General features: G+C 41.8%; 1 protein-coding gene across 1 annotated transcript in view; it reads left to right on the forward strand.

The window, feature by feature from the left end:
- Positions 1-14,910, forward strand: part of ddx19a (DEAD-box helicase 19a) — a 90,708-nt gene extending 75,798 nt beyond the window's left edge. Inside the window, exons 11-12 of the mRNA XM_060851854.1 lie at positions 2,730-2,921; positions 12,348-14,910. Coding sequence (XP_060707837.1) covers positions 2,730-2,921; positions 12,348-12,409 — 254 coding nt within the window. The 3' untranslated portion in view covers positions 12,410-14,910. The remainder of the gene's footprint in view (positions 1-2,729; positions 2,922-12,347) is intronic.
- Positions 14,911-15,279: the final 369 nt, after the last annotated feature.

Here is a 15,279-nt window from a genome sequence, read left to right on the forward strand (position 1 = left end):
TCACCCTCGCAACGTGCAGCTCTTCACTCCCTCCGCTCCAACCCCAACCTCACCATCAAACTGGCAGACAAGGGAGGCACGGTGGTAGTTTGGTGCACCGATCTTTATATTGCTGAGGCTAAATGCCAGCTCACGGACACCTCCTCCTACTGCTCCCTTGACCATGACCCCACCTCCCACCACCAAACCATCATCTCCCAGACCATCCATAACCTCATCACCTCAGGGGATCTCCCATCCACCGCCTCCAACCTCATAGTCCCACAACCCCGCACTGCCCGTTTCTACCTCCTGCCCAAAATCCACAAACCTGACTGCCCCAGCCGACCCATTGTCTCAGCCTGCTCCTGCCCCACCAAACTAATTTCTGCATACCTTGACACGGTCCTGTCCCCCTTAGTCCAAGAACTCCCCACCTACGTTCGGGACACCATCCATGCCCTCCACCTCCTCCATGATTTTCGCTTCCCTGGCCCCCAATGCCTTATCTTCACCATGGACATCCAGTCCCTATTATACCTCCATCCCCCAACACGAAGACCTCAAAGCCCTCCGCTTCTTCCTTTCCTGCTGAACCAACCAGTACCCTTCTACTGACACCCTCCTTTGACTGATTGAACTGGTCCTCACTCTGAACAACTTCTCTTTCCAATCCTTCCACTTCCTCCAAACCAAAGGAGTAGCCATGGGCACCCGCATGGGCCCCAGCTATGCCTGCTACTTAGTTGGATATGTGGAACAGTCCATCTTCCGCAGCGACACTGGCACCACCCCACACCTTTTCCTCCGCTACATCGATGACTGTATCGGTACTACCTCGTGCTCCCATGAGGAGGTTGAACAGTTCATCCACTTTACTAATACCTTCCACCCCGACTTCAAATTTACCTGGACCGTCTCAGACTTCCTCCTCTCCTTTCTAGACCTCTCCATTTCTATCTCGAATGACCGACTCAACACCGGACGTTTACTGTAAACTGACTGACTCCCACAGCTACCAAGATTACACCTCCTCCCACCATGCCTCCTGTAAAAACGCCATCCCATATTCCCAATTCCTTTCCCTTCGCCGCATCTGCTCCCAGGAGGACCAATTCCAATACCGAACAGCCCAGATGGCTTCCTTCTTCAAAGACTGCAATTTCCCCTCAGACGTGGTTGACAATGCTCTCCACTGCATCTCCTCCACTTCCTGCTCCTCCGCCCTTGAATCACCACCAGGACAGAACCCCACCGGTCCTCACCTACCATCCCACCAACCTGCTGATACATCGTATCATCCTTTGTCATTTCCACTACCTCCAAACAGACCCCACCACCAAGGATATATTTCCCTCCCCACCCCTATCAGCGTTCCAGAAAGACCACTCCCTCCGTGACTCCCTCGTCAGATCCACACCCCCCACCAACTCAACCTCCACTCCCGGCACCTTCCCCTGCAACCACAAGAAATGCAAAACTTGCGCCCACACCTCTCCCCTCACTTCCCTCCAAGGCCCCATGGGATCCTTCCATATCCACACCTCCACACACGTCATTTACTGCATCCGCTGCACCCGATGTGGCCTCCTCTATATTGGGGAGACAGGCCGTCTACTTGCGGAACGTTTCAGAGAACATCTCTGGGACACCTGGACCAACCAACCCAACCGCCCCGTGGCTGAACACTTTAACTCCCCCTCCCACTCCGCCAAGGACATGCAGGTCCTTGGCCTCCTCCATCACCAGATCATGGCAACAAGACACCTGGAGGAAGAGCACCTCATCTTCCGCCTAGGAACCCTCCAACCACAAGGGATGAATGCAGATTTCTCCAGCTTTCTCATTTCCCCCCCCCCCCCCCCCCCCCCCCCCTTTTTCTCAGTCCCAACCCTCAGATTCAGCACCGCTTTCTTGACCTGCAATCTTCTTCCCGACCTCTCCACCCCCACCCCCTCTCCGGCCTATCACCCTCACTTTAAGCACCTTCCACCTATCATATTCCCAACGCCCCTCCCCCAAGTCCCTCCTCCCTACCTTTTATCTTGGCCTGCTTGGCACACCCTCCTCATTCCTGAAGAAGGGCTTATGCCCGAAATGTCGATTCTCCTGCTCCTTGGATGCTGCCTGACTTGCTGCGCTTTTCCTGCAACACATTTTTAAGCTCTTCTCTCCTTCAATGCCTATTTGTGTTCTATATCCCCTTCAGTAATGTGTACTTTGACAGTCCTGAAAATCATGCTGCTCCATGTCTCTTTATTTGTTATTTTTAAAAAAATCTTAAGACCAATTATTTCATGACCATGTCGTTAAATCACTCCTTCACAATTTCTCGAGAGTTTAGTGTCCATTTCTTTAACTTTTGCCAAGGTCTTTAGAATTTTATTTCAAACGTGAAGGTATTGTACAAGTGCAGTTTGTTGTACGGAAGCTGGTGAAGATGAGTTCTCGTTTATTGTTCTTTTCCCATGCACAATCAGTTCAGTAGTTTGGTATCAAGACTTATTTGAGGAAGTAAAATAGCCATAATAAGGCAAAGGCATGGAAAATTGCCAGCATCTAAAAGAGAATTTAGAGAGGAAATGCATGTTTTCAGCCTTGTATATTTTGATATGTTGATCTAAAAGCTGTTATGTGGGTAAATACTTGACAGTGTATGTATGAATTTGTTTATCCCCTCACCGCTTAACATTTTATTACATTACATTACCTCTGGCTGTTTGGTGAAACTTTGATTAATTTCAAACCAGGAATTGATGTTGAGCAGGTCTCCGTCGTCATAAACTTTGACCTTCCAGTGGATAAAGATGGTAATCCAGATTGCGAAACATACCTTCACAGAATTGGACGAACAGGTCGTTTTGGCAAACGTGGCTTGGCTATTAACATGGTGGACAGTAAATACAGCATGAATATCCTCAACCGAATCCAAGATCATTTCAGTACGTCATTTAGTCTTTTAATTTGTGGGATTTCTATCATTAAAGTACTGCCGAGACTGATTTTCGTAGTGAGGAAAATTTGCATTTAGTGGAAAATTATCTAATTGAACTGGAAAAAATTCCAATTTAACCATGTAGATTAACTTTGAATTGTTCTAACTGTTTAGTTTAAATTCTGCATTTGTATCATATGTGTTTAAACTATTAGACCTTTCAGCTATGCATTATATTATATAATGTAGAGGGAACAGTATTCATTCAAATGTGCTATGTTACTGATCAACCAAAATGTCTTCTGAATGTTTTTGATTTTCAAGGAGTCAACTTGTGTGCAAATTTCAGCTGCTTGGAGTTTTTTACTATGTACCCATTATATCTTGAGGTAAATGATAGAATTTTAAACTGCAAAAGGAAACCATTTAACATTGTGTTTTACTGGCTCCCTAAAGATCTCCCCCACTTTAGTTTCATTTTCTATCCCTACGTCTACAGCTTCCCTTTTAAATGTATATAATCCAGTTCTCATTTGAATCTGTCTTCACCTTCCTCCCAGACAGCGCATTCTAAATTCTAACAACTAAGTAAAGGGGTTTCTCCTCCTCTCACTCCTAGTTCTCTTGCTGACCATCCTGAAATTGTGATGCGTAGTTACTGACATACTAGTGAAAATAGAATATCATTCTTTTCCCCTGTTTTTGTTTTTAAAAAAAATCATAACTTTGAACATCTTAATAAAGTCATCTCTCTTAATCTGGTCTGCTCCAAGGCAAATAAGCCTAATTTCTTTAATCTTGCTGGTAAGATTCCTCATTCCCAGTATCATTCTAGTAAATCTCCTTTGCATTCTCTCCAGGGTTTCAACATCCTCCCTTAAATAAGATGCCCAGAATTGAACACAGTACTGATCTGACCAATGATTTGTAAAGGTGTAACATCGCTTCCTTACTTCTATACTGCAATCTCTACTTATAAACTCCAGGATCCTGTAAGCCACCTGAACTGTTTCAACTTGCCTGGCCACCTTTTAGAGAATTTTGCATGTGAACCTGGAGGTCACTGTGCTCCTGTACTCCCCTCAGTGCTACCATTTAAATGTATATTATTTTGTTTTTCTTCTACGAAAGTGTATTACTTCATATTTCTCTGCACCAAAATTTGTCTGCCTTTCTGGCCAGCCTGTCAGTGTCCCTATGAAGTTTCTCAACATCCTCGTCACAATTCACTACTCTCCCCAACTGCATATTTATAAATGTTTGTCCTAATAAGCACTTAGAAGATTGGTGTTATAAATCAGGAAAGATGAGGCCCAACACCGATCCCTGGGGATCACCGCTTTCAACTCATCTCTGATCTGAAAAATACCCATCTATATACCCTCTGTTTACATAGCAGATGTTATCTATATGTCACATCACATTTCTATATATAAAATCTAACAGAAACATTTGAGAGTTACTATCGCAATTTGAAAAAGTCAATTATTGGCAATACTTGGAGAAAATTCCTCTAACTTGAGTTAGTTTTCTAATTAGATGTACACTGATGTTATAACAGCAGTAACCACTAAAACTGGACAGTAATGTATGTAGATGATTACTTAAAAATATACATTTTCATCTTGAATTCCAACATCCAGCCAGAATAATTAAACTCTTGATGAATTTGAGATTTCACTTGCATAATTATGTCCTCGTGGCTTTGAAGCATAAGAGTTCCAACTTAGGATCAGTCACTTATAAAGCATTACCCTACTCACTCAACTCCTGAGTTCATATTCATAATAAACCATAAACTAGAACTGCATTTGTATGTACAAATCTAAAAACAAACCTCTGAAAACTGCCAATCAGTGCTCAAAATACGAGGTGGCTAATGACTGAAATACTTTTAGCATTCCAAACATTTGAGCTAATATCTGAATTTGTTATCCCACCAGAACGTTTACAGTAAATACGTAATACGTAATATTTTCTAAATAAAATACTGTGCATGAAGTTCTGACATTATCATGCCTTAGTTGGAGTGAACTTTTTGTGACTTTCATGTGGGTGTGCTCATGCTGACATTGCTGATCTAGACCCGATACATTGTTCCAGTAAAGGTCCAATGAAAGCCAGAAGAACACATTAGTTTTCTGCTTGAGCACTTTGTAGCTTTCAAGACTCAACATTTGAGTTCCAGAAGCATTGGTAAGGCCTGTTCTGGAATATTGTGAGAGTTCTGGTTGCCCTGTTTTGGAACATAACATTACAGGCTCTTCAGCCCTCGATGTTGCACCAACCTGTGAAACCAATCTGAAGCCCATCCAACCTAAACTATTCCATTTTTATCCATATGTTTATCCAAAGACCATTTAAATGCCCTTAAAGTTGGCATGTTTACTACTGTTGCAAGCAGGGTATTCCACGCCCCTACTACTGAGGAAAGAAACTACTTCTGACATCTGTCCTATAATCTCTCACCCCTCAATTTAAAGCTATGTCAGCTCATGCTAGACATCACCATCTGAGGAAAAAGGTTCTCACTGTCTATCCTACCCAACCCTCTAATTACCTTCTCTCTAATGAAAACAGCCTGAAATCCCTTAGCCTTTCCTCATAAGACTACCTACATATCAGGCAACATTGATTAGATTACTTACAGTGTGGAAACAGGCACTCCGGCCCAACAAGTCCACACCGACCCTCCGAAGTGCAATCCACCCAGACCCCTACATTTGCCCCTTACCTAACACTACGGGCAATTTAGCATGGCCAATTCACCTGACTTGCACATTTTTGGACTGTGGGAGGAAACCGGAGCACCCGGAGGAAACCCACGCAGACACGGGGAGAACGTGCAAACTCCACACAGTCAGTTGCCCGAGTCGGGAATTGAACCCGGGTCTCTGGCGCTGTGAGGCAGCAGTGCTAACCACTGTGCCACCATGCCGCCCAATTTAACATTCTAGTAAATCTCCTGTGAACCCTTTCCAGGGCTTTCAAATCCTTCCAGAACTGCACACGATACCCCAAGTGCGTCCGCACCAGAGTTTTGTACAACTGCAGCATGACCTCATGGCTCTGAAACTCAATCCCTCTACCAATAAAAGCCAATACGCCATATGCTTTCTTAACCCGATCAACCTGGGTGACAACTTTCAGGCATCTATGCACATGAACCAGGATCTCTCTGCTCACGTACACTACCAAGAATCTTACTATTACCCCAGTACTCCGTATTCCTGTTGCTCCTTCCAAAGTGAATCACCTCACACTCTTCCACATTAAACTCTATTTGCCACCCCTCAGCCCAGCTCTGCAGTGTATCTATGACCCCCTGTAACCTGCAACATCCTTTGGCACTGTCCACAACTCCTCCAACCTTAGTGTCATCAGCAAATTTACTAACCCATCCTTCTACACCACATCCAGATCGTTTATAAAAATGGCGAGCAACAGTGGCCCCAAATCAGGTCCTTGCCGTACATCACTAGTAACTGATCTCCAAGATGAACATCTCGGATCAACCACCACACTGTCTTTCAGCTAGCCCATTTCTGATCCAAACCACTAAATCTCCCTCAATCCCATGCCTCCGTATCTTGTGCAATAGCCACCATGGGGAACCTTATCAAATGCCTTTCTGAAATTCATATACATTTCACCTCTGGTTCAGGTATAGACCATCCTGTTTGTAGAAGTCTACCAGAATCACCCCCAATTATCCAGGTGTCCGAATCCCTCCCTCCCCTGCAACATCGCTGTTGCCACCTGTTCAACTCCTCGCTCTCGCTCTCGCTCGCTCTCTCTCACACTATTCCTTGCCTCATGAGCACATGGCATGGGTAACAAACAGAGATGATAACTTTGTTGTAGGGTGGGTATTTTTAAATTGGAGAGGGTTCCGAAAAGGTTTACGAGGATGTTACCAGGAATGGAGGGTTTGAGTTATAAAATTAGGCTGGGATTTTTTCATTGGAGCATAGGAGGTTGGTGGGTGACCTTTACAAAATTTATAAAATCAAAAGAGGCATAGTTAAGGTGAGCAGCCAAGGTTTTTTTTCCTAAGGTGGGGGAGTTCAAAACTTAGGACCATATTTTTAAGGTGAGAGGAAAAAGATTTCAAAACAACATGAGGGGCAACTTTTTTTTTAAACATTGTATGAATAAACTTCTGGAGGAAGTAGTGGATGCAGGTACAGTTACAACATTTAAAAGATATTTGCATATGTACATGAAAACGAAAGATTTTGAGGGATATGGGCCAAATTCAGACAGATTAGTTTAGTTTGGGACTGTGGTCTATGTGGACTAGTCTCACCGAAGGCTGTATGACTGCATGGCTCTATAATTTAAAACCATGTTGTCCTCCATTTCATTTAGTCACACTCTCACTCCCTCTCTCTTCTCCCACTCCACCCTCCCGATCCCGTCCCCATCCTCTGTCAGGCTGGTGCTTGACTAGTCTGAGACAAAAGAACTGCAGATGCTGGAATCCAAAATAGGCAGGAGGCTGGAAGAACACAGCAAGCCAGGCGGCATCAGGAGGTACACAAGTCAATGTTTTGGTTGCAACCTTTCTTCAAGACTAGGGGGTGAGCTTAGAGGGGTTGGTGGGGAAGTGGGGATAGGGAGACAGAGAAGTGGCCGTCCTTTGAAGCGGCTTCGCGGTAGAACAATTCCCCCCCCCCCCCCCCCCCCCCACCAAAAAAAACACAATAAACAAAGAGTCCCCCTTGTCCTCATCTACCACCCACCCATTTCTGCATCCAACATGTCATCTTTAAACACTTATACCAACTCAAACCAGACCCCACCACCAAGAATCTTCCTCCTCCCCACCCCTCTCTGCCTTCTGTAAGGATCATTCCCTCTGATAGTCCTTGGTTCGCAACACTCTCCCCATCAAACCCCCAATACCTTCCCCTGCAACTGGAAAAAATGCAATTTCTGGCAGTACACCTCCCCACTCACCTCCATCCAGGGCCCCAAAGAGTCCTTCCAGGTGAGACAGCGGTTCACCTGCTTCTCTTCCAACCTAGTTCACTGCATAAGGTGCTCCCGGTTTGATCTTCTCTCCATCAGGGAAACCGAATGTAAGCTTTATTAAAAATATTTTAATGCCCCTTCCCATTGTCCCTTTTCCAATGTAACCATCCTTGGCTGCCTTCATTGCCAAAATAAACCACACTGCAAATCGGAGGAACGACGCATCATCTTCTGCCTGGGCACTCTACATCCCGGAGTTCACCAATTTCAAATAACTTCCCTTCCCATTCCCTGACTCCCCTCCCTGTCTCTTCCACACCTTCCTGCCACCAACCGGATTCATTCCTTCCATTGACCAACCAAGTGGTATCCTCTACCTATCCTCACCTATCCCCACTTCACCAGCCGGCCCCCACCTCCCCCTTTGTCTGCAGCTCCCCCTATACCCAAACCCTGTTCTGAAGAAGGCTTACATCTGAAACGTCGACTTCTGTACCTGTTGATGCTGCCTGGCTTGCTGTGTTCTTCCAGCTTACTGCTTGTCTATTTTGACTAGTCCATGAGACAGCTCTCCCACTTTTGGCACTAGCTGCCCTAAGATGTTAGGAGGACCACCCTACTGAGATTGTATTATAGACTCCCTAATAGTCAGCAGGAAATTGAGAAACAAATTTGTAAGGAGATCCCAGTTAAGGGATAATAGGGTGGTAATGGTAGGAGATTTTAACTTTCCAAATGTAGACTGGGACTGCCATACTGTTAAGGGTTTAGATGGAGAGTAATTTGTTAAATATGTACAAGAAAAGTTTGACTCATTATGTGGATGTGCCTACTAGAGAAGGTGCAAACCCTGACCTACTCTTGGGAAATAAGGCGGGGCAGGTGACTGAGGTGTCAGTGGCAGAGCACTTTGGGGTCAGCGACCATAATTCTATTAGTTTTAGAATAGTGATGGAAAAGGATAGGCTGGATCTAACGGTTTACAAAATCATGAGGGGCATGGATTGGATAAATAGACAATTCTTTTCCCTGGGGTGGCGGTGTCCAGAAATAGAGGGCATAGGTTTAGGGTGAGAGGGGAAAGATATAAAAGAGACTTAAGGGGCAACTTTTTCACGCAGAGAATGGTACATGTATGGAATGAATTGCCAGAGGAAGTATTGGAGGCTGATACAATTGCAACACTTAAAAGGCATTTGGAATGGGTATATGAATAGGAAGGGTTTGGGAGGATATGGGCCAGGTGCTGGCAGGTGGGACTAGTTGGGACATCTGGTTAGAAGGACTAGTTGGACCGAAGGGTCTGTTTCCGTGCTGTACATCTCTATGGTTCTATGACTGTATCTAAAAGTTGAAGTTCTAAGTTGGAGGAAAGCCAATTTTTACGGTATTCAGCAAGAACTTTCAAAAGCTGATTGGGGGCAGATATCCACAGGTAAAGGGTGGCTGGAAATTAGGGAATTTTCACAAATGATATAATGAGATCAAGAGATATCCTGTTTGGGTGAAAGGAAGGCTGATAGGTGCAGGGAATGCTGGTTGACTAAAAAAATTGAGGGTTTGGTTAAGAAAAAGAAGCAAGTATATGTCAGGTATAGACAGGAGAGATCGAGTGAATCCTTAGAGTATAAAGGCAGTAGGAGTATACTGGAGAGGGAAATCAGGAGGGCAAAAAGGGGACATGAAGTAGCTTTGGCAAATAGGGCTAAGGACAATCCAAAGGGTTTTTACAAATGCATTAAGGACAAAAGGGTAACTAGGGAGAGAATAGGGCCCCTCAAAGATTAACAAGGCAGCCTTTGTGTGGAGCCACAGGAGATGGGGAGATACTAAATATGTATTTTGCATCCATGTTTATTGTGAAGATGACATGGAAGATATAGAATGTTGGGAAATAGATGGTGACATCTTGAAAAATGTCCATATTACAGAGGAGGAGGTACTGAATGTCTTGAAATGCATAAAAGTGGATAAATCCCCAGGACCTTTTGAGGTGTACCCTCGAACTCTGTGGGAAGCTGGGGAAGTGGTTGCTGGGCCCCTTGCTGAGATATTTGTATCATCAATAGCCTGTGAGGTGCTGGAAGACTGGTGGATGGCTAATGTGGTATGGGCAAGCCAAGGAACTGTAGACCGGTGAGCCTGACCTTGTAGTGGGCAAGTTGTTGGAGGGAATCCTGAGGGACAGGATGTACATGTATTTGGAAAGGCAAGAAATGATTAGGGATAGTCACCATGGCTTTGTGTGTGAGAAATCATGTCTCAGGAACTTGATTGAGCTTTTTGAAGAAGTAACAAAGAGAATTGATGAGGACAGAGTGGTGGACATGATATAAATGGAAGTAATGCGTTTGACAAGGTTCCTCATGAGAGACTGGTTAGCAAGGTGAGATCTCATGGAATACAGGGAGAACTAGCCATTTGGGTACAGAACTGACTCCAAGGTAGAACAGAGGGTGGTGGTGGAGGTGCTTTTCAGACTAGAGGCCTGTGGCCAGTGAAGTGCCAAAAGGATCACTGCTGGGTCCACTACTTAATATCATTTATATAAATGATTTGGATGTGAGCGTAGGAGGCATAGTAAGCAAGTTTGCTGATAACGCCAAAATTGGAGGTATGGTAAACAGTGAAGGAGGTTACCTAATATGACAATGGGATCTTGATCAGATGGGCCACTTAATGGTAAGGTCCTCAGGTGTGTTGCTGAACAAAGAGACCTTGGAGTGCAGGTTCATAGCTACTTGAAAGTAGAGTCGCAGGTAGATAGGTAGGATAGGGAAGGTGTTTGGTATGCTTTCCTTTATTGGTCAGAGTATTGAATACAGGAATTGGGAGGTCATGTTTCAGCTATACAGGACATCGGTTAGACTACTGTTGGAATATCGCATGCAGTTCTGATCTCCTTCCTATCGGAAGGATGTTGTGAAACTTGAAAGGGTTCAGAAAAGATTTACAAGGATGTTGCCAGGGTTACAGGATTTGAGCCATAGGGAGAGGCTGAATAGACTGCGTTGTTTTCCCTGGAGTGTCAGAGGTTATGGGGTGACCTTATAAAGATTTATAAAATTGAGGGGCATGGATAGGATAAATAGACAGTCTTTTTCCTGGGTTGGGTGAGTCGAGAACTAGAGGGCATAGATTTGGGGTGAGGGGAAAGATAGCAAAGAAACATATGGCGCAACTTTTTCACGCAGAGGCTTGTGTGTGTAAGGAATGAGCTACCAAAGGAAGTGATGGAGGCTAGTACAATTGCAACATTTAAAAGTCATCTGGTTGGGTATATGAATAGGAAGCTGAAAATGTGTTGCTGGAAAAGCGCAGCAGGTCAGGCAGCATCCAAGGAACAGGAGATTCGACGTTTTGGGCATAAGCCCTTCTTCAGGGCTTATGCCCGAAACGTCGAATCTCCTGTTCCTTGGATGCTGCCTGACCTGCTGCGCTTTTCCAGCAACACATTTTCAGCTCTGATCTCCAGCATCTGCAGACCTCACTTTCTCCTCCTATATGAATAGGAAGGCAACTAAGTGGGTTGTTGGATCACTTGTAGAGCAGTGTGGATTCAACAACATTGGTTTAGTTCTGGAGTGAAATGTAAGTGAGACTAGATGAGGAGAGGAGATGTACTTCTCTAAAGGATATGAGTATTTACATTCCTTCAACTTAATAAAGCTTTCTAACAGTCGTTTAGTTTAAATGCACAACCCCTTATAACAATAAGCAATGAAATTCATAGTTCCACTTCAAAGAGTCTGTAATAACTTGTCATTATGAATCAAACAGTGAAGTTAACACCCAACTGTGACCATGGATGGTTATGAAAACAGTCATGCAGTATCCCTCCAGTTTGTGATCAGAGATAGAAAACAAAAATTTATTTTTCAACCATGTCAGACTTTCTAAATGCCTCAATGGATCCTTTTGACAGTTCCTTTCAACAATTCCAGTGAACTCAAAGTTGGAGTTTATGCACTTTGATTGTTCATGCCTACTCTTAACAATTCAAGCAGTCATCTTATCTCTTCTCTTTAGCACTAACTTCCCCCACCTCAGATTGGGAAGCCTGGTTGGCTCAGACAAGTTGAACCAAAGAGTCTGTTTCTTTGCTCTCGGAACCTATTTGAAAAATACCTGAGTAGGTAAATATAAATGGAGGGTCTTGTGGTGCAGTGATTGTGGACAGGTAGATTAAATTTCAAATTCCTCCTATCCCTGAACAATATGATCACAGATCTGAACAAGTTGAATAAAGGATTGTATATTTGGAAGTATTTCTTTCATAAAAGGCAGCTAAACATTGCTTGATAAGCTAGTGGATGGATATCACACATGTTTGTCCCAATTATACTGAGAAAATTCCATTTTCAATATTTGGCTTGTGATTTCAACATTAGTACTTCAGTGTTGACAGAAGATGCTTGGCAAGAATTTACTTCTAACTGATATATTTTTGTTTCAGACAAGAGAATTGAAAAGCTTGATACAGATGACCTTGATGAGATTGAAAGGATTGCTAACTGAAGTGCAACAGGCTGAACTAGTTTAAACCCTTCTCAACCCTGTGACAACGTGCACTGCCCAGCTGCAATTGGACTTTTGGACTTGGAATCCATTGGGTTATTCTGCAGCCAATTTTAAGAATAGACTGACAGAATCAAATTATGTTGAATTTACCTCATTTAAAACTTTGCAGTTGGACTGTAAAATTTTATACTTTTCCTTCAAGTGAATAAAACATGCCAGGAAAATGTTTACATTTGAAATGTTCAACATGCTTTATAAAGTTTGTCTTAGTTAACCTTCAAAACAAAAAATAGAAATAAAATTTAAATTGCCAAACTGAAAAAGTAGGAGTTGTAACAATGTTAAGGAAAAATGGCCTTTTCCAATAGGTGGACTGCATTTTAATGGGTTACAAGCATAGATATAAAAATGATACTTAAATTAATTGAAAAAATTGGTCTAACACAAAAATGCCATGACACTCTAACACTTCATGATTATCCTTCATTATTTTGCATACAAATTAGAGAATGTATCAGGTTTTTACTGTCACTTCAGCTGTGACGAATTGTTAATTTAGCTTTATTTCAGATGTGATTTACTCAAGACTAGCTTTCTCCTAGATCAGTGAAATTATTTTTGATTGTTATTAAGCCCATACCTTTTATTCAGAAGTATCTTCAGTTATCCTCAGCCTAAAGTTACTGCAGACTGAAAATAAACATTCTTGTCATAGTGCCACATCAAAACTTCCAGAACTTCTTGATCATAACTTGCTTTATTGTTAGGTATTCAAAAAATAAATAATTAAAGCTAATAATGACATTTAAAAATTCCCAGTACCTTAAATAAGAAAAGTAATTGTTTAACTATAGTTCCTTTAATATTGAAATGCTCAAAGGAAATTTAAGTTCTTGATATGAATTGCGAATCTGGTTTGATTTTTACTTAATGTTTGAAAGTTTGGGGAAGAGTAGCATTGCTGGGCTGAAATAATTTATGTTGAACAGTGAAACTTTAGACACAAATCAAAATAAAAATGCTCTTCAAAAAGTAATGTTACATAAGCATGTAAAGTGCTTTGCTCAATTTAAGAGCTAGCAGGTGATTTTTTTTTTTAGATTGCTGCACTGAATGAACCTATTCTATATAATGAGCTCTGAATGTCATCTTATGTAAGTTATAGCTGCACAAATAATCTGTACCTTTGTCAGCCTTTAGATTTGTATCCATTTTATGCTGAAAATGCTTGTGTGCGCTGCAATGAGTATAAACCGGAAATTATTCACTGAATTTTAGAATTGGGATAGCTTTGTAGACATATGTACCCTTCCGTTAAACATGACTCTTTTATATTGAGTGCTTATGTTTGAATTGACTTGTGAAAGTATCTTTGCCATACAATATTCTACTGTATAAGGCAGGTGGCTAGAAAAACCAATGAATTCGAGGTTTGACACAAGTCTAGTCAGACTTCTGCAGTATGTGAACATCAATTCACCAGTGCATTGTTTATCACTGATACAAGGTCCACATTTATTGAATGGTTAACATTCCTATCAATTAAATTTCTACATAGGCCAACTATTTTTAAACCATTTCACAAAAAAAAGTATTCCTTAAATATGAGTTTGGAAGTCCACATTTTTATATTTCTGTTGGAAAGCAGAGATTGGATCACTACTTCTGCTTGTGAATGGAGTCCCTGCTTGAACCTTTATTCTTTGTGTGTCTTGGATATGTTCAACAGTTACTTTGAGGTAACTGTCATTGCAGTATACCAGCTTTACTGGCACATTCTTTTAAAAAAATTAGTGTTAAGAGACAAGTAATTTGAAGAGCATAGCAATTTTATTTAAAAAGGGAATTCCTGGTTTGGCAAAAGATTATTTGCAATTTATGGCCAGCTGTTGAAAATCTTACTGTTTATATTTCTCAAGTAATGTCTTCAATTGGTGACTGTTGCAGCTTTACATACTGAAAACTGGTTAAAGATCACACCCCACATTGGAAGTGTTTAAAAATTTGGGGTAAAGAACTAAAAATACAGTCTGAGAAAATAAAATACTTATTCTTATGCAATATATTGGCTGTATAATTCTGTTCAAATACAGGAACAAATTAAACTTTTACCAAGTAAAATTGAAACTAATTTGAGATTGTACCTAAAGTTTTAGGAAAATTTGACAAAATGCCCTCTCTTCAAATATTTGTATATGAACTTTACCTTGAAATGACTGTGCAGCTTAAATTACTGTATTGAATTTTGTATGATAGGGTGTATGCATTTGTACGCAATGCATTTTTATTTGGTTGTGAGCTGGATTGTAATTGGAAATATTGAAACTGCAGAAATGAATGAGTGCTTTGAGTGTCATAATGAATTTGAGATTGAAATGCCTCTAATTTTACAAACTATAAAAGATCTTTGGAAGCCCTTACAACAAAGGAAACTAATTTTGCTGATTGGTTTCCGTATTACTCTTATGTACTATTTGGAATAAAGAGTAAGTACGTCACCTATTTTGAAATTTTAACTTATTCGTTTGGTAGAACAGAGCTTGAGTATTGTTTTCAAAAGGCTTTGAAGGTTTGCATCTTGCGCTTTTCAGGGTAATTTGCAGTACGAGTGTAAAGGGAAAGCAGCATGTTTTATGAGAAATGTGCTGATTGGTCAATAAGTGAACTCTGGCAGTAGTGTTGCTATGGAGAATGAAGTAGTTAAAGTGGTGATTGACAGTGAATTGTCAAGCTTTTTTAAAATAGTCATAACTGCCTGGTTTAATATGTCACTCCACTGCTGTGAGAAACCAACCAGAGGATGACTCCCCTATTAGTTTGTTGAAACAGGTGTTGTATATGCTTGCATGTTTTTTATACTAAAGTAT

The sequence above is a fragment of the Hemiscyllium ocellatum genome, chromosome 37, assembly GCF_020745735.1.
Source record: "Hemiscyllium ocellatum isolate sHemOce1 chromosome 37, sHemOce1.pat.X.cur, whole genome shotgun sequence".
NCBI lineage: Eukaryota > Metazoa > Chordata > Chondrichthyes > Orectolobiformes > Hemiscylliidae > Hemiscyllium > Hemiscyllium ocellatum.